The sequence below is a fragment of the Schistocerca gregaria genome, chromosome 2 (assembly GCF_023897955.1).
Source record: "Schistocerca gregaria isolate iqSchGreg1 chromosome 2, iqSchGreg1.2, whole genome shotgun sequence".
Classification (NCBI taxonomy): domain Eukaryota; kingdom Metazoa; phylum Arthropoda; class Insecta; order Orthoptera; family Acrididae; genus Schistocerca; species Schistocerca gregaria.
In genome coordinates, this window is record NC_064921.1 from 684,275,251 (window position 1) to 684,302,755 (window position 27,505).

A 27,505-nucleotide genomic window follows, 5' to 3' on the forward strand; every position below is an offset into this window, starting at 1 on the left:
TCATGAAATTTCACAGCAGTGTGTGCTACCCATAGAACAACTCACTCCTGACATTAAAGTTTTCCTCAAGCAAGGTGTCATACTATCACAAGTTCATTCCCACAGTGGCTGCTATAACACACCCCTGGCATATGTTGCTCTGAAATGTGCTCTTATGGTTTTGTCTGCAGCTTGTGACCATGTATTGCACAGCTTAAGGATAGTATTCACTCTGCAATGTGTCTTGCAACATTCCAACAGGGTGATAATTTTGTTTTAGCCATGGACACCTCCGAGTACAGTGTGGATGTGGTCCTGACCCATCACCATTCAGATGGCTCCGAATAGCCTATTGCCTTTGTGTTGAAAACATTCAACTTGGCTTAGCAACATTATTCTCAGATGGAAAAAAAGCTCTTGCCAATATCTATGCCCTAAAAAACTTTCATGTGTTCTTGTATGGTGCAAAATTTCATTAATTACTGACCAAAAGCCCTACATTTTCCTGTTTAGCCCACCGGTGTCGTTACCGGACAAACCTGCTAATTGTCTTCAGCATTGGCTCTATTCTTGTCTAGTACAATTATGAGATCCAATTTTGTCCCACGTCACAACATGCCTTGTTCTGGCTTCCGTATGCCCTAACTCCTCATTCAGCCAGGAAGAACTGCTTTGTTTTCAACTAGATATGAAGGTGATGTGCACAGTGGATGACTTCTCCATCACCAGTTCCCATACTATCTCTGGTTAGGTGGCAGATCCGGTACTATGGAAGGCCATATGAATGATACAACATGGGTGGCCTGATTGTCCATCAGGCCGTGTATTGCATCTTCTTCAGAATGATTATGCACTGCGCCATTGCCTCTTGGATGGCGTTATTCTCCTGCTGACGGAAAGGTTTACTGTCCATGTTGTGGTTCCAGCAGTTCTGCAATGGAAAGTCCTCCGCTTGTTTACATCAGAGCCCCTATGGGATCTCTTGCATAAAACTATTGGCATGCCGCCATGTGTTTCGACTGGGCGCTGACTGGAAGGTGGAATACCTTGATGAGGCCTGCTGCAAGTGTTTGAGTCAGCAGGTGACACCGTGCACATTTTTTTGCCGTGGCCAGCCCCTGCAAAGCCTTGGGAAGAGTACACTTTAATTTTATTGCTCCTTTTCTAAACGCTTTCTTGTTATTGGCCATTGGTGCCTTTTCTTGTTTTTCTTATGTCGTTCATTGCCCATCTGTGACAGTAGACAACACTGTCACAGATATTCTCCATTGAAGGCTTGCTTCTATGGTTTCTGACAATGGTCCTCAATTTGTGGTGTGATCTTTCAAGGACTTTTGAACACAAAAACATCTAAGCATCTCCATTCCATACGCAGTTGAATGGTAAGGCAAAATGCCTTGTCCAAACATTTAAGATGCTGATGTGCAAGTACATTGACGAATTCCTGGCCGAGAAGGTTCTCTCATTATTTTTAAGCTCTTATAGAAAAATGCCAACTGGGGCCAAGAGTCTCACTGAGTTCCCACATGGCTGACAGCTGTGGACACTGCTTACTCCGCGCTGCTACGCAGGTGTCCTTCAGCTCCAACAGTTCCGTCAACAATCACAGATGGCACACCAGTCTGAGCCCTGTTTTTCAGTCAGTGCCATCATTGGATTCCGGCTATCGTCCACAGCTGGCACCATCACACTGAAGACTGATTCGTAGCACACACCAAGAACCATTTGTGCTGGACCCCCTGCTCTTGCTGTGGGCATGACATCTTATTCTTCGCCAGCCCTGGCCCCTCCCAGGGTTGAGCACACCTGGCTGTGCTCATCTATCCCAGTGATAAGGACTTTGTTAACACTGATGACAGGTTTGCTTCATGCAGCCAGTCCTGGTACCTCACACAGCTCTGAGCTGGAACCTCTGTCAGCGGGGACAGAAGCTGTGTCTTCATTGCCAGAGCCTCTCTTTATCATTCCACTGTCATCAGTGTCTTAGTGATGTCTCTCGCCGTGGACTCCGGCATCCAGATGGATCCAGCCCCCATCGCAAGTCCTACCCAGTAGTATCCCCAGTATCTGTGGACGGTGGGGATGTTCTCATCCCAATCACTCTTGTCTGTACATGCTGGTTCTAAAGCTACATCTACATCCTTACTCGGCAAACCAAGAGTAAAAGCATGCAGAGGGTACATCATATTGTATCAGTTATTAGTGTTTTTTCCTGTTCCATTCATGTATGGAGTGCAGGAAGAATGATTGTTTGAATACCTCTGTGTGTACTGTAATTATTCTAATCTTGTCCTCACAGGCCCTAAGTGTGCGAGATGTAGGGGGTTGTAGTATATTCTTAGAGTCTTAATTTAAAACCAGTTCTTGAAACTTTATAAGTAGGCTCTCTCAGGATGCCTATCCTCAAAAGTCTGTCAGTTCTGTTTTTTCAGTATCACTGTTACACTCTCCAATGGGTCAAAAAAACATGTGACCATTCTTGCTTCCATTCCCTGTATACATTCAATATCCCCTTCTAGTTATATTGGTACGAGTTCCACACACACGAGCAATATTCTAGAAATGGCCGCACAAGTAATTTGTAAGCAAACTCCTCTGTAGACTTATTGTACTTCCCAGTGTTCTACCAATAAACCAAGGTCTACCACCTGCTTTACCCATAACAGAGGCTATGTGATCATTCCATTTAATATCTCTTTCCATTGGGCCCTGGAGCTTTGATCAATTTTAACAATTTCAGTTGTTTCTCAACACCATTGGCACTAACATTTCAATCATCTTCTCAGGGGTAGAAGGATTAAATTGGGGCAATTCTAACTGGGTTTTCCTTTGTAAAGGAAATTTGAAAACAGAGTTAAGTATTTCAGCTTTTGCTTTGCTAACCCCAATTTAAGTTCGAGCGAATCAGGAACTTCTCGCACCTTTGGTTGCGGCCCTTGATATGGTCATTCTCCTCCCCCAAGGGAGGAGGAATGCAGTAACCCACTGGATACTAAACTCACCAATGACAGTGGATGTGAGTTGGACCATTATGGCAAGTGCACCCATAGCTGCTCAAGGTGGACACCAGGGGCAGCCCAGCCACCAACTGCTGTCAAATGTTCTGCCATGCACATGACACCAAACAGAGACAGCATCTTTTTAAGGTCATACACGTGGCTAGGTGCTCTCAGTTGTCAAATGAGTATGCGCTGCTTGTAACTACATCCAATACAGTCTTCTTTTCATTCCGTGACCTAATAAACAATACTGTTTTAAGACAGTGTGTTTCCTGGTGTTCTTATTTGTAGCACACACACATGAAGGAACAACAACAGCTAAACCAAGACCCGGTAGACTTCATTTCAGGGACGGTCAAGTTTTACAGTGGGTGGCTGTAAAGAATCACATGAAATCAGTGGAAGGAATCGCTCTGAGTTTCAAACTGCTACCAGCTGCCACAATGACTGTGTGTATGGAGTTAAAAAGAATGGGGTACAATAGTCGAGCAGGCCCTCAGAAGCTGCACATTTCTGTGAACATTGTTAAGCGACACTCGAGATGGTGTAAACAGGGATGCCTCTGGGCACTGGATAACTGGAAACTAATTATATGGAGTGATGAATCACTCTATACCCAGTGGCAATCTGATAGAAGGATTTCAGTTAGACAAATGTCTGGAGTACGTCACCTTATATCATGTTTAGTGACAACAGTGAAATACAGAGGTGGTGGTGTTACAGAACGGGAGTGGCCAACTTGTCATGCTTAAGAAAACATTAAATGCAGATGAATATGAACAACTTTTACAGCATTGCATCCTGGGTACAGTAGAGGAACAGTTTGAGACAATGAATGTTTGTATTAGCACGACAGTGCACCCTCTCAGCAGCAGGCAATTGTATGTGGACAATAACATTCCTGAAATGAACTGGCCTGCCCAGAGCTTTGATCTGAACCCAATGGAATACCTATGGTATGAGTTAGAACGTCAACTTTGCTCCAGAACATAATGTCCAACATTACCCTCTTCTCTGGTTTCAGCTGTTGAGGAAGACTATGTTGGCATTCCTCCACAGACATTCAGACACATCACTAAAAGAGGATACATCCCATATTGATGACCACTAATGGGGAGTCCAGATACTTTCAATCAAATAGTGCAATTATTTTTTTAAACTGTCTCTGCTAATTTTTGGCCAGTTGATACTTCGTAATGTTTTTTGTGAATATGTTCTACAGAACTGGAATCAACTATCTGAAATCTATTTAACAATTACATCTGAGATCCCTCATTTTCAACCGAGAGTAATTACCACATTTACATCAATCAGAAAAAAGAAGCATGAAGATGTTTACATCTAATTCTATACTTTTCAAGCCACCACAAAAAGAAAACTCCATATGACCTCTAATTTCTTTGATTTACTCGTCATGGTCATTTTGAAAGATGTGTGTGAGAGAATGTTGGAGGGTGCCCAACTCTTCTCAGAATTTCAACAGTAAATATCTTTGAGATGGACAATGCCACTTTGCAACTGAAGTTTGCTGAGCATCTCTGTAATGGTCTCACATCAATGAAATTACCCCATTTTGAAATGTGTCACTGTTCATTGGATCTTTTCTATTAATCCAATCTAGTTAGGGTACCAGACTGATGAGCAATACTCAAGAATCAGCCAAACTTATGTGTTGTACGCCACTTCCTTCCTGAGTGTATTAAATTTACCTAAGATTCTTCCATTAACTCTCAGGCTGCCATCAGCTTTTCTTACACTTTATTTTACATGGTCATTCCACTTTCGGTCACATCTAGGTATTGTACTGCAGCAATTGTTAGCAGTGATTGTTGGCAATAGTATAATCATACTATAGATTGATTCACCTATTTATGTGCTTTACTTACCAGTTATTTATGTTCACATTCAACTGCCACTCCCTGTATCAGTCATTAATTCCCTGGAGTTCTTCCTGCATTTTGCTGAAGTCTTCTGGTATTGCAACCATACATATCAGTATCATCTACGAATAGCCTGACAGAGCCTACAATATCACCCACTGCATAATTAATATACAGGGTGAGCACAAAGTCTTCCCCTGATTATAAAAATTTATAACAGAATAACCGTTTGACATAAGAAGTTACATTTGGTGCCGTTACATAGGTTAGTGTTAACAGTTTTTTAAGACAACTTACATTAGTAAACCTCAACGTGTGCTCCCTTGGTAGCTCGGAGAATGTCGAGGCGGTATTCCAGTTCCCAACAGGTGTTTCATAATGTGTGTTCTGTCACAGTACCCACAGCAGCTTGTATCCTAGCCTTCAGTTCGTCAATGTCAGCAAGTGGTGTGACGAAGACTCTGTCCTTGATATAGCCCCAGAAAAAAAAGTCAAGGGCCGTAATGTCTGGAGAGTGGGGTGGGCAGGGTGTTGGACTGTTCCTTCGAATCCACTGATCCGGACATTACACCCCTCTCCAGACATTACGCCCCTTGACTTTTTTTGCTGGTGCTATATCAAGTACAGAGTCTTTGTCACACCAGTTGCTGACGATGACTAACTCAAGGCTAGGATACAAGCTGCTGTGGATACTGTGACAGAACACATGTTACAAAACACCTGCCAGGAACTGGAACACCACCTCAACATTCTCCAAGGTACCAAGGGAGCACACGTTGAGGTTTACTAACCTAAGTGGTCTTAAAAAAAACTAGTAACACTAATCTATGTAATGACATCAAATGTAAATTGTTATGTCAGATGGTTATTCTGTAATAAATTGTTATAATCAGGGCAAGACTGTGCTCACCCTGTATAATGTAAAGAGTAACCACCCCATCACACTTCCTTTGGGTACATCTGAAATTGCTACCTGTACATCTGCCAATTTTGTTTCCCCTGACATGTTATATTCAAAGTGTTAAAGAGATGAAAAGCTGGTACTATTCACTGGAGTGCTACCCCTAAATCTGTAAACAGGGTGAGTGCAGAGGAGGGGGGGGGGGGGGGGGGGGGGGGACTAACCACATCTATAAGCAATTAATACCATGTGAAAGAGGGATGACCAAGGCAGTTAGAAAAGCAGGCAGCGTTGAGGATTCCTCCAGACTCAGCATGCAGTGTGAAACGACCCAAGCCCAATCATCCTGCCCTGTCCTAAAAGTAGTTTAAAACATAATACCTCAGAATAAAAATCACTTTGAAGGAGAAAATGGGGAACCAGTTCAACTCTCTGTGAGTTGTCCATCAATATTAGATGCAAAGAATCTGGAGGACCACGCTTAGCTTGGAGAGACAAGAAGGTGGGGCCATTAAACCAGAGTGCGAGCTACTGTTGTAAGGTTCCGCAACACAACAAGGGGGTGGCTTATTAGGTACTCTACAACTATGGGTTAGCGTGGTATGACCAATATGGAGGTAACATAGGATGATAGATTCCTTCCAGGAGGACCTAAAGAAGAAGCACCATGCCACAGTAGTTTCCTTGACAGTGTGGAGCAGATTAGAGGGGGCAGCAGTCCACCAGACGTTCCATCTCAGAGACATCTTATTTGCATTCACAAATCTGCTCCTGGGATAATCCAAGGACTACAAGAAGAGTCATCGCTTCGCTTGCCAAAAGTCGGCCAAATCATTCCCCTGGGATACCCACAATCTGGAACTGAGAGAAAGACAACTCATCAGGCAGTACAACTGAGGCCAGAGAAAAAGTCTTGAATAGGAGCAACAACAGGGTGACAAGGTCCATACTAGACAAAGAGGTGCTTCCCCATAGGGGATGGTGTGTAACAAAATCCTCAAGTAGGAGGAAAGAGGGTGAGAACTATATGATTAAGGTGGGCATCCCAAGGTACATAAGAGTGCTGCCTGGACATAAATAAACGTTACAAAAGGTGACTGCTGGGATAATTTTTACATGCACTGCTATTGCTTCCAACAAGGTATGAAGGGGTATCCACTCACTGATAATATCCGTGCAAACCAATGTACAGACCCCTATTGATGCTCTATCACAAAGGGTTGGGAAATTGTCATCAGTAAGTGTGTTTCTTTGAGAGCAACACATATTGTAGCAGAAGAAAAATGGAAATGAGCATACGGCAGAGCTGGCTGGGAGGCCCCATGTGGGGGAGTTCGGCCGCTGTATTGCAAGTCCTTTTTAGTTGACGCCACTTTGGCGATTTGCGGGTCAATGATGATGAAGGCCCCAAAACACCCAGTTCCCAGCCGGGAATCGAACCCGGGCCCCCTGCGTGATATGCGAAAACACTACCACTATGCTACAGAGGCGGACTGTAGGACAAGAGAAAATTAGTTGTTGCAATTATCGCAGGAATATACATTGGAGTTACAATGCATCATCACATTCAAGATGTCCTGGTTAAATGTGGAGCCAGGACAGATCATGCCCCAAGACCAATGACTGTCACCAGTGACAGAGAAACAGCATCAATGAACACTGATTCTGAGTCGGATAACATGGGGTGATCAGGCAAATCCATGGCCACCAGAGTAGCCGCTATTCAAGATTTCTTCTTCTGCTTCTTCTCCTCTTTCACAACTTCTGGCAGTCAACATTCTTGCGAGGGTTTATCTGCTGTAGGTGTAGGAACGGAAGTAGATAGTCCTGGGGACCACAGTACATGGCTCCTTCAGCCACTCGTTAGTGTCATGTGCCTAATCTGTGGATATACAGGGACAGGTTTCCCAAGAGGGAGGCCCGTCACCAGTAGAAGCCAGAGTAGGATGCTGCCTCTCTAGTCAGGAGCAGGGAGTGGTTCTCGAAGATGGTGCTGCAGAAACAATAGGAGGAGAAGGCTTAATGCCCAAATGGGCAAGTTGATTTGTGTGGCTACTGGATGTTGACATCATGTGAGTAAATTCACCAGGTACTGCTGACGACCTGGCAACAGTAGTGGCAAAGGCTGATATCAATGAGACTGGATACAAACTATAATATTTTTCTGAGCTTAAAAATGTGACTTGTCTGTTACCTCCAGCTCCTGGATTTTACATTCATTGAGTGCGCCAGCACACTTCAGAAATAGGGGAAGGTGGTTGTTTTTTGAACTGAGGTAGTGCACATGTCACATTTTTGTGAAGTGGCTGGCCACAGTCTCCATTAATTGAGTGTTATGTACACCAACAAGACATTCGCCTAAATAGTGCATTTAAAATACTGCTTCACACCACAACAGTAACACATGATTGTGACTCTTCTGGAAGCAAATCAAGGACAAATGTGTCGGTGTCTGCCTAGTTGCGCGGCGGGATTCAATGTATATGACATACAAAGTAGATCCCTCGCCTGTCCAAATGTTCACTTACTTCTTCATCCAACAACAGCATTAGGTACTGGTGAAAAATTAATCCCTGTACCATACTGATGTTCTTATGGGATGTTATGGCAACAGGTACGTGGTCAAGTAATTTACAAGAGAGTACTGGCTGGAAACGGATTTGTTTAGCATCTTAAGACAGAACCATCTTGCAATTTGCAAAGTGTAGGAACTCTGCCAAATGCTTTTAATATTCTCCAGAATAAAACTTTGATTCAGCCCTCCATCTCTCCCGAGTGCAAACCAGGAACTGGGGGAGCTTGGTTTTGTTTTTTTTCCATGGTGTGGCCACAGATGAAAGTTACTAACGATCCACAGGGAAGAATTCTGGGCTGTCTGAAGAGACTGTGGAAGCCTTGCATTCATCATCTGATAGCTTAGGCCTTTTCACAATTCCAGATATCTAGGACGATGCTGCTGCCTAACCCAAATGAGAGCATGCCCCATGGGTCCCATCCAGCTAAATCAATGGCTGCATGGCTTAATGACTCCAAAAGAAAAAGTATCTACTCCACAGCACGCAGGGGGGAGGCAATAGCTCTGGCATCAACAGTGCACTACCTGTTTAGTCAGGGGGCTGCCTCCTGTATGGGTATCTGACTGCTCCCACATGCTGGGTAATGAGTGACATTCCCTGCATAGCCCACACTTCTGTAAAAATAAATAAATTTGAACAGTTGGGGCCCCATGCTCACCACACAAGTACTCATGGAGAGTTGTGAGGCACTGGGGGGCTGCAATGACAAACTGTCTTCACTATGTGCTGAAGATCTTGAAGAAGCCACTACAGACCAAAACTAGCCTCTCTGTCATGTTCAGCTAAATCAATGGCTGCATGGCTTAATGACTCCAAAAGAAAAGTATCTACTCCTTATCTTCATACAAATCTAACATACCTACTGACCGGCCATTAACTAGTGCCCCTTCTTCATTCAGTAACATACAGGACTAGAACAACTGAATATAATTCTCTGTCAGGGCTTTGACTATTTCTTGGTGTGCCTCCCACAAGTGCTACTGTGCCACTTATCCAGTACATACATATCCTCACCCCTCCTGCTACAACCTCCTGCTCCATGTGCCATATCCCAGTGAAAGATCTGTCCCATTAATCTGACCACAGCCACAGCCATCGCTACTGCCTGCCAGCAGCAGCAACAAATTCAACCCTGACACTGATTTTTCCAATTCCATCACAGAGTACTGAAGTCACTACACCCTGTACTATGGGCTATGACCTTGAAAAAAACTACCCACTTAAGTGAGTGGGCATTACCAAACTTCTGCGTAGACCAAATGGGTCAAGATATCTGACACTTTAACATAACACCGCTAACGTGAAAAAATTGCTTAACAAATGGTGCCATCTGTATTCTCTGCCCAAAAATCATATTTTCTGAACTGTACAGGTGGTAAATGTGCTGTGGAAATATTTCCTGTGACATATAGTTTGTTTTCGTAACAACTTCTCTGTTAGTCCACTTATCACCTTCACGTCCTGTCCAGTCCCACCATTCCTCCCCCCCCCCCCCCCCATTTCTCTCTTCCTTTCATTCAATACAGAGCCCCCAAATTTCCTTTGTATTTTCTGGCATTATGTTCTTAGAGGTCTCCCAGCCCATGCCTGTCTTCCTGAATAAGTGACAGCCCCCTTCCTTATAAACATCTGTAAAATTTCAGATTAACCTAACATTTCATAAACCATTCGACTCCCCTTCTGCTGCACTCTCTACCCATCAATGAAATCATTACTAAACCCTTGTCCAGTTAAGTTTTACCCTCCCAAACACAAACACACCTCCACCCATGCCCACCTCCCCCCAACACACACACACACACACACACACACACACACACACACACACACACACACACACACAGAGAGAGAGAGAGAGAGAGAGAGAGAGAGAGAGAGAGAGAGAGAGAGAGAGAGAGATCCTGGAATACCTATTGATTTGCAAACACAATTGTAAAATGAATGAGGTATGAATTATGATCATCTCCGTAGTCTATAAACATCATCATGAGAACTGCTCAGTCTCAGACGGCACAGCAAGGAAACAACGCAGTCAGCAGATAATGAGCTTTCAGTGTTATGGAGAAATTGTTCATCACTGTATCATGTCTACGGGTAAAAGCCGTGTCTAATAAATAACTGAAAAGAGAAATAGACTTTAGGGAAAGGCAAAAAAAGTCACAGGGCATCATGTATTCACACTGGAAAAGTACCCAGGCACCACGTGGCTGAGAAGTCTCCTGTCTGATAAAGATACAGACATATTCTAAAACCGAGAAATCCTATGTCACTAGCATTGTTTGGACAGTGGGGATTTTGACAGCAGATGCAGTAAAATGCATATATGCCTAGAAGGCTGGAGTGAATATCAATAACAAAACAGTTAAAGCTGGAGTCAGCAATTTTGTGAGACGAAGTGTGGGAAGCAAAAGGGATCCGACCTGTGACGGTGTCTCCAGAATGTCATCACTTGCCAATGAAAGAGCTGAGAGTCAGCCTTACCGAATTAATAGCCTGTTTTAACAAGAATATCTCAATTCCACCATACAGCTCGGGGTGTTGCCAAGAGTGGAAGGGGTAACATCAACTCATTGACAGTCAAGACAAGACCTTATGTCACTGCTACAGCAAGAGGGGGTCTACACGGAAAATGGGGCAAATCTAGAAGGCAGGACATCCCGAGTCAGCTGCAGTTGCAGTAGGAAACAGTTGAGAGTCAACAGCTGGTGAGTAGGCACAGTTTCTGGTTTTAGTCAATGTTAACGAGAACTTAGAACTTTCTGCTGTTTTACGTTGTCATGGGACCCTATACTAGATTTCACCGAGAGCAAGTGGGATGGTGATAGACAATCACTATCTCTGTTTTAAGACTGAAGATATCTTAGTCAAAGCTGTTAGTTTGCGTAACTGAAAGTGTTAGAAAAAACTTCAAAGTAATGTAATTCTTTTGATGGGTTTTATTACTCAAGACATTTTCCAAATCCTTTGACTGTACATCAAAGTCTCTCTCTTACAACAGTCAACCAGCTGAAACCTTTAATACGAATTGTGTTGCCCAACCCTGAGTAACACCCATGTATCTGGGGTGTGATAACTGAGTAACAATGCATAAATTGTAAGAACACAGACAATTTATCTCTTAAGGTCAACAGTTTAGGAAAAGCTAGACTGCTACCAACCATAAAGAAGACACATCAAGTTGCAGAAAGGTACGTTTAAAAGAAACTCTTGTGCTAGTGCCTATTAACCATCTCTGTTGCAACTTGACATGTCTTGTTTACAGTAAGTAGCAGTCTATCTTCTCCTGCATTGTTGATATTCCTATCTGGAGTTTCCATTGTTTGATTATTTCTTAATGTTGCAGACAGTTGCACTTTTAGGAAACGCTCTATTTGAAATGCGGCAATTAATTCACAAGGGTTTAGGAACATTTTACATACTGCCTATTGTACAAACTGCTGGAGGTGATCGTATTACAGTTTACAACAGATTTATGTCATGGTACACCGATCTTCTGTTGCAGTGGATGCAGTTCAGTTTTTCCAAACTGACAACAGTATGCATCAAGACTAACATGAAAGCATAGTGTATGCCTTGAGCACTACTGGTTCTAAGCCCAGATATTTTATCTTTACATTATTGAAAGTTTGTAGTGTGTGTAACAATTTGGGATGGGACAGAACTTATGATATTGGCAATTACTTGGACTCACTGTACTAATGTGTACTTTGTCAAGTCATTCTCACACCATGACTGGTGTTTTGTATAAATAATTATGTGAAGCATGTTACTGCACAGTTGAATATTAAACTGATGGCAGCACACTTGGCACAGATTTTTGATACCTGTTTTGACAATCAGAAAATTGGGCTTCACAAGGCATGGCTTACACTTCGACAATATGAGAAGGATATATTGATAAAACTAATTACGTTGAATATAGTGGATAGGCCTAGTCTTTCTTGTTATAAACAGTAGAGACATTCCTTTTTAGATTAATTCAGAGATGAGTAGGGTGAGAATGTCAGCATCAGAACATTCTACACAAACACAGTTATTACCAAATGAAACTGCAAGCCAACATTCCCAAATTGGAGAAGTTTCTGTGTGTGTTTGGATCTAATGGGTGCCCACCAATGTAGAGGTTATCAACACCCTTACACTTTATCAAAACAAATTAATGTGGAGATTAAATAAAAGTGTTGTACGTGTATGCACTCGAAATGACCACACAGTCACTCTGTATCACATGCATTAAAACGTATTAGGAGGTAAAAGAGCTAATCAAGAAATTAAAACACAGAGAAAACATAACACAGAAGAACTAAAAGAAAAGAAGAGGGAAATGTGACTGGCTGACCACTTAAAAAATCTAGGATGAGCCAGCCACACTTCAACACATTAAGAACATCTTCCTAAAATCTTGTTAAAATGTTGGGCAATTCACAAAACTTTAAAACCCTTACCACATCCATTTGATCATTACATAAAATAGACTGCAGATCCACCTGTTTGCAAATAAAATGCAGTCCAATAAAACATGGTGCACCGTGATCTGCACGCCACAAGCAACACATATTGGAGGGTCCTCTTGCCTCCTTTCTTAGACCCATCCACGCCCGAGTTGTGGGCTTGATGACACGGAGCTTGTTATTGGTCACTGCCAGACACTTGCCTTGCCATCGACACATGACTTTGTACCTTAGTGAGGTGATAGCATGTAGGGGGACAGCACACCGAAATACCAGAGTATCACAACACGCCTCCTTGGCTGTTCGATTCGCCCTTTCATTCCTCGCAATTCCAACGTGCCCTGGTACCCAGCGGAAAGACACCTCCTTCCCCAGTCGTCGTAGTTCTAGGAGGGCATCCTGGATAATCTGGGTTGCTGTATCTGCTGGGTACAAATGCTGGAGAGAGTTAAAGGCACTCAGAGAATCCGAGCAGACAAGAAATCTAACACCAGGAGAACATCTCATCTGCTCCAGTGCTTGCAAGACCGCATATAATTCTGCGATGAAGATGGTAAATTCTGGAGGCAATCTGACCTTGACGACAGGAAAACAGAGCAACAAACAGTGTCGTCCCTCCCCCCTTCCTTAGTCCCATCAATAAAAACAGTTACGTGGACATGTACTTAGATAAAATATCAGAGAATATCACTTTGAAAACAGAAGCATGACTATTATCTCTCCTGTACAGCACTAAGTCTAAAATCACTCTGGGCCTCTCCAGTAAGCAGGGTCGCAGGCGGTTAAAACCCTGGGTTTGGGGTTGTACTGGCTCCACACTGAGTGAGTCCAGCACACGCTGCACACAGATCTCAAATGGCATCATGGCTTGTGGACAGATGGAAAAAAGGCGTTCCAAAGGTGGAAAAACAACAGTATGGTGTGCAGATGAAGTTGGAGCTGCAAGGAAATTACATGCCTGATGCACCATGAGGAGCTGGCGCCAGATGGTAAGTGGCAGTTCCCCCGCCTCAGCACAGATACTAGGTATGGGACTGATCCGATAAGCACCTGTGGCCAGCTGAATCCCCTCACGGTTACCCATACATTGTGCAACCAAAGTCTAGCTGCGAACGCGCAAAAGTGCGATAAAACTGAGGGAGATGTGCCCTGTCCATTCCCCAACACCATGGCTAAGGCACTTGAAGGTGTTCCGTGTCTTCAGGGTTCTGGCATTCAGGTCTCACAGGTGTGGTAACCACGACAATCAGGAGTCAAAAATGAATTCCAGAAACCGCACTGTGTCTCTAAAATGTAGGATGGTGCCCCCATATTCAAGGCAGGCAAATTAAATGAAGATGAGAACAATTAAAGTGAACACACACACACACACACACACACACACACACACACACTTATCTGCAGAAAACTGAAAACCCGTCTTTGCAACCCACTCCTCTGACTGATGCACCGTAAGTTGCATATGATGGCTTGCTGTTGCAACAATGGAAGAGGAACAGGAAAAGAACAGAATCGTCTACAAATAAGAAGCACTGTACAGGACTCCTCACCGTAGATGTGATACTGTTGATGGCTACTGCAAAGAGAGTAACACTTAAAACACTGGCCTGAGGAACACTATTCTCCTGCTCAAATTGATCAGACAGCGTGCCACCAACTCTGGTCCTAAAAAACCGCTGAGACAGGAAAGACCATATGATAATGTGGAGGTGGCCATGAAAGGCCCATTGATGCAGTTGTGCGAGAATACAGTGTTTCCAAGAGTATTGTATGCCTTACTTATATCAAAGAATATTATGCTTATGGAGGAAACCCTGCTAAATAACTGCCTCTAGGATGGTCACATTGTCGATAGTGGACCAAAAGCTTTGGAATCCACACTGAGAGCGGCTAAGGAGTTGCCAACTAGACAATGGTTAACCATTCCCTCCAGGGACTTTCCTACACAGCTCTTTAAGGCAATAGTCCGATAGCTACTGGTTTGAGGAGAGGGATCAGAATTGCCTCCCTTCATGAATTGGGGAAGTTGTCTGTCTGCCATATCAGAGTAAAAACATTCGGAGGATTTCCTTTCATGACGTCACTGGCAAATGCCAAAGCATGCAGTACCAGATTTTGTCGTGACCGGGTGCAGTGTCACGAATCTCAGTCTGTGTGTAACACCACAACTTGGTGGCTGATCATACATTTTCTACATGTTTTGCGAAGTTTGCTTCATTAGTTGCGCTGAATATTATTGTTGTAAATATGTTGTGAAGTTACAAATGCTATTTGTTATTTAATAAGGAGAATAGGCATGGAATGTTAACATTTTGTAAGTAGACACACCGGTCTAGTCAGGGAAAAGCTATTGTCAAAGAGTGTAATAAATTGTAAATGCATTATTGCTGGGTGTGTGAGCGCGCCAAAAAAGTTGCAGTTGGGAGTCGCGAGGAGACGACTGGTGTCATTGGTTGTGTGTTTTTTCTGGTGTGGCTACGCAAAAGTGTGGAGCAGTGAAAACTGAATTGGTTGTTTTGGTAGATGTTTAATATGGGCAAGCTATGGCATCTATTGGGCACAGTACAAATGCAGCAAGAGTAATTCACATAACATCAAGAGTACTATGGGCCCTCGTTATTGGCTATGGTATGGCAAGAAGATCAACATGTGCCCTATTACCGCTAAATTAAGCCACTCGACAGACCAATGGCATCATGAAGTGAAGTAAGATATAGACTTTTATAATTAGAAGTGTAATAGACTGAACAGTGTAGTTGGAATTTTATTGCTTGAATAACATTGTTTTCATGCATATTCTCACATAAATAATGTTTGTAAGTCATTGTCCAAGTAGTATCCATCCTATCCCTTTGTATGAACCGAGATAATCAGAAAATGAACTGAAAATGAACATTAATTTATTATATTGTCAAAACATATTTTTTCCAACTTTTGTACAATTACATAGTAATGAAATCTTTGGTTGTAGTATGAATAATGTCACAAATAGAATGATGCAAAAGCCAGTATTAATTCATTTGCTAAAAATAGAGTAAATTTCATAATAAAAAATTGGTAGTAAAACTTCACATAACTTGGACAGTGAATTTCATAGTCATAGCATTGTTCTAATTTATAGCTTGTGGCATAAGTTATAACTTTTATTACAAAGAAATATCAAAGTAACTGCTATGTAAATGACAGTCATTACCAATACGGAAATTCAAAAAATCTTTCCGTTTGCTACAATTACGAGTCAGTATTAGGGTGAGTAATGTGCCAAAAAGTTTCTGTTCAGAGCCAGTAAACAATTTTACTTTAATTGATCTTTGAAAATTACTATTATATGTTGTATGTGTTTGCTATTTCATTATATTCTGACAACTGTGATGTTTGGTGTAAAGTACTTGAAAATGTGCGTTAGGTACTGTTCCTATGTCATGACGCCAATAACTTATGTAAGATTGCTTACGAGTATAAAGTTCAGTTTCAATTTAATTAGTCCTGTTCTGGTGAGAACCAGGCGACTGTTGGTTATTTCACTAATTAATGTTAATTAAAAAACTACTTTACATAATTAAAAATATATAAATCTAACGGAACTTTGTTTCTAATCGCCATTGCTGAAATACTAAGCAGTGGTAATTCAGTTATAACTTCATCTACTTCTCTTGGTTTAGCATTATTCGTTGGAGTAGATGCCTTTTCCCCACAGACTAGGGACTTTAGGTACATGGTCATATAGAAAAGCCCAACTAGCCAGAGAGGTAGGAGGGTTATAAGTGCCAATTCAAGCTCCCTCATGGAGAAATGAGAGTTGTAGGCCTCAGAACTGTTCGACCTGAAGTCCAACTTTTCCCTCACTACTGTCACACAATAGCGACGAAACGCCAGATCACAGCCTACATTGACAGTATTTTGTGAAAAAGTCCGGCCAGCATCTGAGCAATGTGTCTGGGTGTTGTTTGGAGGCACCTCTTGTTTCAGCATCCTCCACATGGCTTCCCATACTTTTACAGAAGAAGTGGAACAATTGATGGAGTCCAGGAGCACCTTCCATTACCTTTTCTTACGCTTCCTAATGATGCGTCAAGCCTTGGCCCTCGTGATTCGAAAGACCCTAAAGTTGTCTGCTGTCGATCGGCATTTAAAATGTCCAAGAGCCCCATGCCTCTCCTGGATCGCGAAACAGCACTCATCTGTCCACCAAGGTACTGGTCGCCTCCTAAGATAATGTGAGGACTGTGGGATGGAGAAGTCAGTGGCACAATGGATCACTCGTGTGATATGGTCAACCCATCCTTGGACGCTGTCGCAGTGTTCTCAAACACAGCCAGCTGGCTGAAACGCATCCAGTTAACCCTGAGTAGGTGAAGGCAGACTGGGGAGTGGTCACTGGAATGAAGGTTGTCAATGACTTCCCACTGAACACAGTTGGCGAGGGCAGCAGAACAGAAAGAGAGGCCAATGGTTGAGAATAACCCAGTAGCAGTAGAGAAATGTGTGTGAGTAGCCATGTTGAGGATGCACAGCTCATGAGACGTCATGAGGCCCTCCAAAACACGACCCCAAGTGCAAGTATTGGTCAAGCCCCACACGACATGATGGTCACTGAAGTCTCCCAGGAGGAGGAGGAGGAATGGTTGCGGGAGTTGTGCGATAAGACCCGTGGGAGCCTCAGAATCTAGTGCATCTTGCGGAGTAAATACAGTGAGCAAACAGTGATCCTTCGACAAACATGAATTTCAACTGCAACTGTCTGCAGGTCAGTAACCAAGGGGAGAACAGAGGAGTTGTGTGTGTTAGTGACAAATACTACAACACCTCCCTTGGTCCTTTCCCCAGATAGGTCATCCTTGCGGTATAACTTATATCACTGTTGCAAAGGGACATCTGTATCTTTAAAATGCATTTCTTGTAAACAAAAGCACAAGGGACATGCCTGTGCTAGTTCCTCCACAAGAGTCCTGAACCTATTCATGTACCACTGTAATACAGAAGCCAAGTCATCAGTGCAGTTTTAGTTTATTCCTATCTTTACACCAGGGAGGTGAAGCAATTGAAGAGTGAGGGGGAATGGAGGGGCTGCCTGGATCCAAGGCATCTATCTTCATATTATCCTCCTCATCAGTCAGTCAGCTTCCAACATGAACATCGTGAGCTTTTCCCTGCACCCTGTCCCTTCGAGGATGAGGGAGAAAGGGGGCATTGAGAGGCACTCTGGTTTTCTTGTACCATCTGGATGCTCGATGCGGAACTGTTGTTGGTCTTTCCTGGTGCAGCTGCCTGGATTGCTTTGTCCTTAGTCTTTTTTCCTTGACTGTACACGTGCAAGTGCAGGTGCTTGTGGTGGATACAGGCAGACTAGGTGTCATCTGTGTCAAAGTGTCCGCCTTGGGAACAGGTTTCTGCACCACGGAAGAATACGAGGTGGCCAAGATGGGGGTTTTGTCGCCTCATGTTCTTTTTTGGGTTCGGGATAGGGGATCCGCTTGGTCACTTTCATCTCTTGTATTTTACGCTCTTCAGCAAAAACATGGCAGTCTCTGCTCCAGTTTAGGTGGTTCCCAGAGCATTTGATGCAGACCACTGGAGACGGGCAGTCAGCCACAGAGTAATGAGTGGTTTTTCCGCAGTTCCCACAGATCGCTTCACCTCCACAACTCATGGTTGTATGGCTGAAAAGCTGGCATTTATAGCACCACATAGGCTTTGGAATGTAAGGCTGAACATTAAGTCGAAGGAAATCCCCCATAAGATGTTCAGGCAGTGTAGGAAAATTGAATGTGACAATGAAAGTGGCAGTCTTTTCAGTTGCTCCATTATTCCTGCGCGTTCGTTGCTCCACATCGACTAATCCCTGAGATGCCCATTCTTGCTTCAGTACTGCTATGCCCATGTCCTTGATATCTCAGCGTGTGACAATGCCTTTACTGAAGCTGAGACAGGTGTGCATCTCAACAATGATATCGTAGTCACCCAGCTTCTGCGATTTCTTAAGAACGTCTACCTGCTTTCTGTTATTTTTTACCAACAATGAGCCATTACACTATCATTTTGTAGATTTTAATGTTACAGCAACGGCCTTCCAAACCCTTATGGATATAAAAGGGGAACACATTTTCAAATGTCCCCTCCTTCTTTATCATCAGAAACAAATTGTTATTCATGACTCCATGAGCCCTGTTACTGCAGTCCAAAGTATTCTTATTATCAGGAGGACTAGCCTCTCTCATTCTTTTGGATGAATGAGTGTGAATACTCCCAGACGGTACACGCTTCCCACTGGGAGGAGGAGAAGATTATTTCAAGCGTTCCATCTCGGTCTCTTGAGTAGCTATGGAAATAAGAGTCCACTTGGACAGAACCCCGCGTGCCTTAGTAAGCCTTATACAACTGAAGTGCGGCAGGTTCCCCAGAAGTTTCCTGCTAACGACTGTTCCACCTCAACAGCCATGCATCCCATAGATGCAGATAGAGATTTATCCCATCTGGTGATCCAGGTGGTCAAGCAAAGATCCCCGTTCCCTGAGACATACAATATTCCACCACCGAGCAGCACTGTTGTCACTGAAGTATGCCCAGAGCTTACGATGACAAGGGACTGGTGGTGCTTACCAGTTCCCAGCTCAGGAACCCCGGGATAAGCAAGCCCGTACCCAGAAAGTCAATGCTGAGCCTCTGAGGGCAAAACTAGGGAAGAACTGGTCCACTATCACATCCAGAAAATGCTGTACTACTAGATAGTACAAGGAAATTAAGTCCCACCCATGCGGTGGTTTGCAGTGTACAGATTTGCAGGTACTTCCATATGAAGTATCAGTCTTTTTTCTATGTCAAATAGTGACATAAAAATGTAATGCATGGTCAATTAATTTAAGTAAATGTAAAAAGAAAGTGTGCATCACAGAGGTCAAAAAGGTACATGTACACCACTTGCAGTAGCATCAAAACTAATCAAGCACTGTGGTGTTTACATCAACAACTGTATTGATATCCACTTTACTCAACAGAGCAGATCATTTCAAATTAATATGAAATAATACCCTCAGACTTAAAGAAGAATACAATAATTCCAATCCCAAAGGAAGCAGATGTGAAAATTATGGAACTATCAGTTTAATAAGTCGTGGCTGCAAAATACTAACACGAATTCTTTACAGACAAATGGAAAAACTGGTAGAAGCCTCGGGGAAGATCCGCAGAAATGATGGAACACATGGGGGCAATACTGACCCTACAACTTATCTTAGAAGATAGATTAAGAAAAGGCAAACCTACATTTCTAGCATTTATAGACTCAGAGAAAGCTTTTGACAATGCTGACTGGAATATTCTCTTTCAAATTCTGAAGGTGGCAAGGGTAAAATACAGGGAGCGGGAGGCTATTTACAATTTTTACAGAAACCTGATGTCAGTTATAAGAGTCTAGGGGCATAAAAGGGAAGCAGTGGTTGGGAAGGGAGTGAGACAGGGTTGCAGCCTATCCCCGGTGTTATTCAATCTGTATATTGAGCAAGCAGTAAAGGAAACAAAAGAAAAATTCGGAGTAGGAATTAAAATCCATGGAGAAGAAATAAAATCTTTGAGGTTTGCTGATGACAGTGTAATTCTGTCAGAAACAGTAAAGGACACGGAAGAGCAGTTGAATGGAATGGGCAGTGCCTTGAAAGGAGGATATAAGATGAACAACAACAAAAGCAAAACGAGGATAATGGAATGTAGTTGAATTAAATGGGGTGATGCTGAGGGAATTAGATTAGGAAATGAGACACTTAAAGTAGTAAAGGAGTTTTGCTATTTGGGGAGCAAAATAACTGATGGTCGAAGTAGAGAGGATATAAAATGTAGACTGGCAATGGCAAGGAAAGTGTTTCCAAAGATTATTTGTTAACATAGAGTATAGATTTAAGCATTAGGAATTCGTTTATGGAGGTATTTGTAAGGAGTGTAGCCATGTATGGAAGTGAAACATGGACGATAAATAGTTTAGACAAGAAGAGAATAGAAGCTTTCAAAATGTGGTGCTACAGAAAAATGCTGATGATTAGATGGGTAGATCACATAACTAAAGAGGTACTGAATAGAATTGGGGAGAAGAGAAATTTGTGGCACAACTTGACTAGAAGAAGGGATCGGTTGGTAGGACATGTTATGAGGCATCAAGGGATCACCAATTTAGTACTGGAGGGCAGTGTGGAGGGTAAAAATCCTAGAGGGAGACCAAGAGATGACTACACTAAGCAGATTCAGAAGGATGTAGGTTGCAGTAGGTACCGCAAAAAGAAGAAGCTTGCACAGGATATAGTAGCATGGAGAACTGCATCAAACCAGTCTCGGGACTGAAGACCACTACAACAACAATTATATACTACAGTAATGCAGTCAGAGAAAGAACTTGGCCATGCCTTTTTCGTGAGCACTATTGTCATATCACTCTGGTATCTCAATTGTAGTTAGCTGCAGATAGTAACTAGAGCTAGTGAGATAACTTATGATTCATTGTAATTTTGTACTTTGTTTCTCAGAGTGGCAAGATTTTTTTTACACAAAGCAATAATCCGAAGCTATTAGCAATCCTGCGAAGTAAATTCAATATGGCACTTTAGGATAGGGGGATTTGGATACTTTCAGAATGGAATTACACAGTCCTTGCTGACTCATGCATACTGCACACACATTTAACACTAAACTAACAATATTAACTCATTCCATGTCAATCATTTTGTTATTCCAATCCAGGTATCTACCCACACGAAAATTGTGATTCACCTGCCATATCAGACTGTTCTGTAAAGGGTATAAGCTGGATTTTATGATAGGTACAGAGGAAGTTAGTAGTATATCTAACAAAAGTATTTAAGATCTTAGGGCTGTGAAATGTGTCCTGGTATTGGCTTGAGTTCATTCATACACTCGTTCATCACACAGCACATTCAAAATACATCATAACTGAGAACCTTCAAAGGACATGGAACAAATTAAGGAAGACATTAACAAAGATAATGTTATTAGAAACTGAATCTGTAGACTCCATTAACACTTAACTTTTGTTAAGCTGCTGCAAATTATTTGTGATAATTCATATTGAATTTAACATAGTAAAATTAGCAGTAATGTGACTAATTAAAAATGCTACTGCATCCTCAATTATATTAAATAACAAATATTTATCGGTCATTCAATGGCAACTGGTTTTGTTGAAGTATGTGTTAGTGCACTTTTGGTGTCAATAGTTTTTACGTGACATGCAGATGTTGGTGAAATGAAACGTAGTGTGGCAAGGACCTCCCAGCGGGTAGACCTGATCACCCGATACAAGTCTTTTAAGTTGACACCACTTCGGCAACTTGTGCGTCGATGTAGATGTTGGTAACAGTATGGTGCATCACAGGAAATGTTAATGGGCAATCTTGAGACAAATGTTGATAGCCAATGAGGATGTCGTTTCTCATTTCTTTCACATTATAAATTAAGTTAGCTGATACTTTGTTTCTCTCATAGGAATTTAAAATTTATATTATGTGTAGGTTGCATCTTAAGTGCACTTTTCAGTAAATATATACTATAAGTGCATTTGCTTATCAAAAATACTTGGCTTAAAAAAAAAAAAAAAAAAAATACGAACCTAAGAGCACAGTATAAACTGATGTGAATGAAATGAGTAACACTAACAGTTACACTCTTGTTGTTACTATTACTCTGCTGTTTGTTTCGATAATGTTGAAAGTCTAGATGTTGTTGTTAGGCAGGAACATAAAAGCGCAGCTTACATTGCCACGAGTGAAAAGATCAGCACCGTCAAGTACGTGAAAGTGCCTCTTTTACTGAAATACAGTATGTAGATATGCAATTCCACAAATCCTTTTAATGCTGTACTTGTAGTTTTGCACTCATTCAATTGAAGATTATCAAAATATCACCCCAAATTTTTGTCATTTTTTACAAAAGGTCACACAGTAATTAATTCCTCAAGACTTTCAAGAACTACATAAAACAGCTCCTGAGAATTTGTAGAAGTTCAAAATTCAGAGAAGAATTAATATACGTTTGACACTGCTTCAGTTTGGTGGCAATCTTAAAGTTATATTATTCTTGAAGAATAAAGTTTGTAAAGATTGCTAGCAACTCTTTTTAGTACTATGATTGGTTTCAACAGATCTATGCTGTCATCACTGGATCTTTTAACATTATTAGATGTACATGCTTGTTACTATACTGAAAGTCACATAGTCATATTGCACCAAAAAAAAACGTGGCAGGGAACATCAGCGTGTCGCAAATAAAATAACTGCTGATGTCCGATCATACACTAATCGCTTGACAACATAATGGCGCCATGTGATTGTAACAGCGTAGATCTGCTGAAACCGATCATAGTAATAAAAAGAATTACTAGTGATCTCAGCGAACATTTTTCATCAAGAATAGTATGAAGAATCAATTGTTCCAAGTATGGGTGTATTTTTGGCAATAATGCCTGTTAGTGGTGTACACAATAGCTGACAGAGTACATCTAATAAACCCTTATATTAAGAGGTGCAATATACACTGTCAATGTTAGGAAGTCATTTATTCCAACGTGTTGTCAGTTAAGTTATAGTTATGGAAACAGGATAGGACCTCTATTTAATTTCCTTTACTGTTGTTATTGTTATTTGTCTAATGATGCTCTATAATGTTTACCGCTACATCATTTCATGAGAAATGTTCATCTCACAGGGAAAAGGAGCCATGAACAAGAGTTCATTAATAGGCTAGCTTACTATAAATACCAAGAAACCTGTTCAAACTGGAGAAGTTAGCCTTGTTCTGGGGAGGGGCATATCATTGAACAGGCAAGCTACCCAGTAAACTGCCTTGTACAGAAAAGTTTCTATTTGCTGGAATCATGATTGAGATGTAGAGGACACACAGCAAGATGGGTGTGCACCAATGCAGGGAAGACCAAATGCAAACACAAGAAGCTCAAAAAAATAAAAAATAAAGTGCCCATAGTGTGTGTGACCATTTTCGCAGAAGATGAACTTTCCCAAGAATATTACCACACTGTTGATATAGTAAAAATTCTTGTCAAAACCTGAGAATTTTCAACAGTGTTGTTTTTTAATTTGCCTATGTGGAATAGCTCACAGCACATAAAGGATTCAAGGAACCACCGATGACACATTGTTAGGTTTTCACAAGTTGATGCTCCCACTTACGTGCAATGTATTTCAATGACTTATGCAGTAGTCTTCAAATGGACCAAAATCTAATCTTGTGTGTTCACAACTTAGCCAGATGCCATTTCAAAGCTCACAGCTCATAGCACCTCAAGAAGTAAGAAAGCATACGACAAAGCATCTGTAATTCATTATTTTGGTGTCCGGTAAAAATGCAGAAAGCAACAAAAACAAATTTTCATCTCTGGGATTATGTACAAGTCATATGTTACAATTCTAACAACAATGTTGTTATGTGGGGGTAAAGCTATGCACATGGTGTTACTGATATTGTAAATAAGTTGATGTTTATGAACTCAAATCCACAAAAACTGAAATGTGGATTGATGGTGTTTGTAGAAAGAAGCGTTACAGATTATCCTAACAGCTACGAGATGTCAGGATACTACTACTGTCTAACAGACATTTAACTGCACTTTTATGAACGATACCACTCAGTTTAACATTCTAATAATAAACATACTCACAAGAGAGGAAATTGCAACAAAGATGATGATGATGATGATTCAATCTTTAACCCCAATATGTGAAAATTCTGTTATCAAACCAATTTTAAAAAAATGTAAACATATCGGGTGACAAAATATTTGGCCGATCTGCCACACTGATAAAACAGCACGCAGGAACATATAAAACGAGACTTAAGACTGCAATAATGTACGTTACAATTATCTCTAGTCAACACATATTTAATATTTAAAGCACAGTGCCACTCTATGGAAGTTAGAACACGATGACGGCGCTATACAAGTTATGTGGTCAGACTGATCAATCAGAAATAAGAAACATTACACTTGACTTTTAAATAAATGAAAAGAAAAAAAACTGTATACGCCTTACCACCCAGCTCAGGAAACACCTTAATATTCTGCCCGCTGTCAATATCAAACAACCTCGCCGTCTTATCATCAGAGCATGTTGCTATGGTTTTTCCATCCGGAGAAAATCTTGCACAGCGCACCCAGTGTGTATGGCCAGTGAAGCTTGTAATAAACTTTCTCCTCGGAACTGCCCATAGTTTAGCACTTTTATCATCAGAAGCTGTAAGAAATTTTCCTCCCTCAGGTGAGAAATCGACAGAACGCACTACACCTGAATGTGCTTGAATAGCAGCTGTTTCTCCCTGCAGGGACGGGACCCACAAACGTACTGTCCTATCACGGGAGACAGATGCCATCAAACGCGCAGAGGGAGAAAATTTGACGTCTGTCACTGCATTTTTGTGGGCAATAAACCTGAATATATAAATTAAACAGTTAGTGCACAAATCTACATAACAGTTTCAAAAATTGTTATAAGCATTTGGAATGTATTTAGATACCTGAAAGCTCTCACACCGTCTGAAAAACTCCATAGCATTAAATATGAATCGAGACTACTCGAAACAATTTGTTTACTATTAGGATTAAATGACAGCGCGGTAACTCCGCCGCGATGGCCTCTAAAATGACGTTCTAAAGTTGGATCTTCTTGAGTCATCTTATACAGTTCTATAGACGGCACCGTGTACAACACAAATAAACATCAGTTTCTGACAACTCACGATAATATTCAAAACATCACAAATATCAAATACAACACATACAACATTTACATCCCAAACTCAAATCTACCGGCCTCCTCTATTGGTGGAACAAAAGCAAGTCAACTGTAGTCAACATTACCAAAATAAATTTCTCTATTGTGGGCAACATGGCTCCAAGCTCAGAATGTAGAATTGGGAAATTATTTCAACTATTCTGTACTTTTAGTTAGATAAGTACTTACGTCCGTAGTCCCATATATGAACGTCTGCAATTTAAGTCACTTTCGAATATTCTTAGATGTAGATAAAACAAGATACTTGTGAGTTTAATACTGACACATGAAAAATACCTTCAAAAGCAATAAGACCAGAACATTTAGAGAAGACTGTTTCTCTAGAGCATTCAGGAACATTTGAGTTCGTTACTATATTTGTTTCTATTGGGAATTCATGTCAAGCTATGTGGCAACAGAAGACGTACTCAATACTTCCAGCTGAAACTTATCAACTATTTTTATTTGTTTATTTACTATCCATCTTAAGAATTAAGAATGCAACCGATGTCGTCTTTTGTGTACATACACAATTACATATAAAATAACATATATTTTACGAAAGATTTTTCGCATAATTTTGCTGTTAAGACACAAAACCGTCCAGCATACTGGATATAATACGTTTAGCATATTCACATATACAAATTCAATCTATATTATACTTATGTATCATCTTTAAGGCACAGTTTGAGTTCTTCTGTTGTATAAAATCCTTTTACTATAAGCTGTTCTGTGTGGTGTTTTCAGACACACTCAGTGGTACATTTTATGCCTATATTGGCAACATGTGAAATAGTTTTACCTCCTTATCTTTGTAATTATGTTGAATTTTGTTAAGTCTAGTGACTGTGGTGTTGATCTGTGTTGACCTTTAGTATAAAGGAGCATGCATCCACTAATATTTTCAGATTTTTAGAATATTATATTGTTTGAATACAGTGTTACTAGTGTCCTGGTTGACACAGTTGAGTTGTTTAAATATCAGGATGTAACGTGGCAAAGCAATGTGAAATGGAACGAGCATGTGACAACTGTGGTAGAGAAGGCGAATAATCAACTTCAGTCTATTGGGAGAATTTTAGGAAAGGCGACCGCATATAGGACTCTGGTACAACCTATTCTTGAGTACTGCTCGAGTTTTTGGGATCTGTAGCAGGTCGAATTGAAGTAAGATATCAAAGCATTTCAGAGGTGGGCCGCTAGATTTATTTCTGGTGGGATCGAACAACACCCAAGTGTTATGTAGATGATTCGAGATCTCAAATGGGCATCCCTGGAGAAACATTACTGAGAAAATTTAGAGAATCGGCTCTTGAAGCTACAGCCAAGCGATTCAACTGCCACCAACATACAGTGCACGTAAGGATCATGAAAATTATATACGAGAAATTAGGGTTCATTTGCAGGTACATAGATAGTCGTTTGTCCCTCTCTCTGTTTGTGAGTGGAACAGGAAAGGAAATGGCAGGGTACCCTTCACCATGCACTGTATGTTGGCTTGCGAAGTATCGATGTAGATGTAAGTGAAGGCTCATTATTTCTATTCCACAGATGCATCTGACTGCCTTCTTTTGGCAAATGATAACTTTCGTGCTGCAGGGGGATTCCTCTACAAGAAACTGGCATACGCAAGGTGGATGTGGAAAAAGGCATAGTATCCATTGAGCAATAGCTTATCACTATCACAAACCCTCATTTTCCCTAACAAACATGTAACACACATTAACTGTGTACAGATGTCATCGCTATGTCTCTTCCGTGATAATTTCAACTCAAGAGGAATTGCAAGGAATCTTTGGCGCTCCCCACCAGTGCACGAGTTTTATTCAGAGGACAAAACACAGTTCCGACCCGGTGTTTCTTCAAAATGCGGGCGATTTTCCCCGGTGGTAGCGAATTTGTAAATGGAGAACTTCGAGGAGGAAGCCCTG

The 27,505-nt window shown here is 41.4% G+C and overlaps 1 protein-coding gene across 3 annotated transcripts in view; it reads right to left on the bottom strand.

The window, feature by feature from the left end:
* Positions 1-25,777, bottom strand: part of LOC126334758 (POC1 centriolar protein homolog A-like) — a 124,212-nt gene extending 98,435 nt beyond the window's left edge. Inside the window, exons 1-3 of one of the 3 annotated variants that reach the window (XM_049997330.1) lie at positions 25,761-25,777; positions 25,315-25,483; positions 24,834-25,228 (exon numbers count right to left, since the gene is read on the bottom strand). In XM_049997330.1, the coding sequence (XP_049853287.1) occupies positions 24,834-25,228; positions 25,315-25,472 (553 nt within the window). In that variant the 5' untranslated portion in view covers positions 25,473-25,483; positions 25,761-25,777. The other 2 variants (XM_049997329.1, XM_049997328.1) reach the window with 2 other exon arrangements.
* Positions 25,778-27,505: the final 1,728 nt, after the last annotated feature.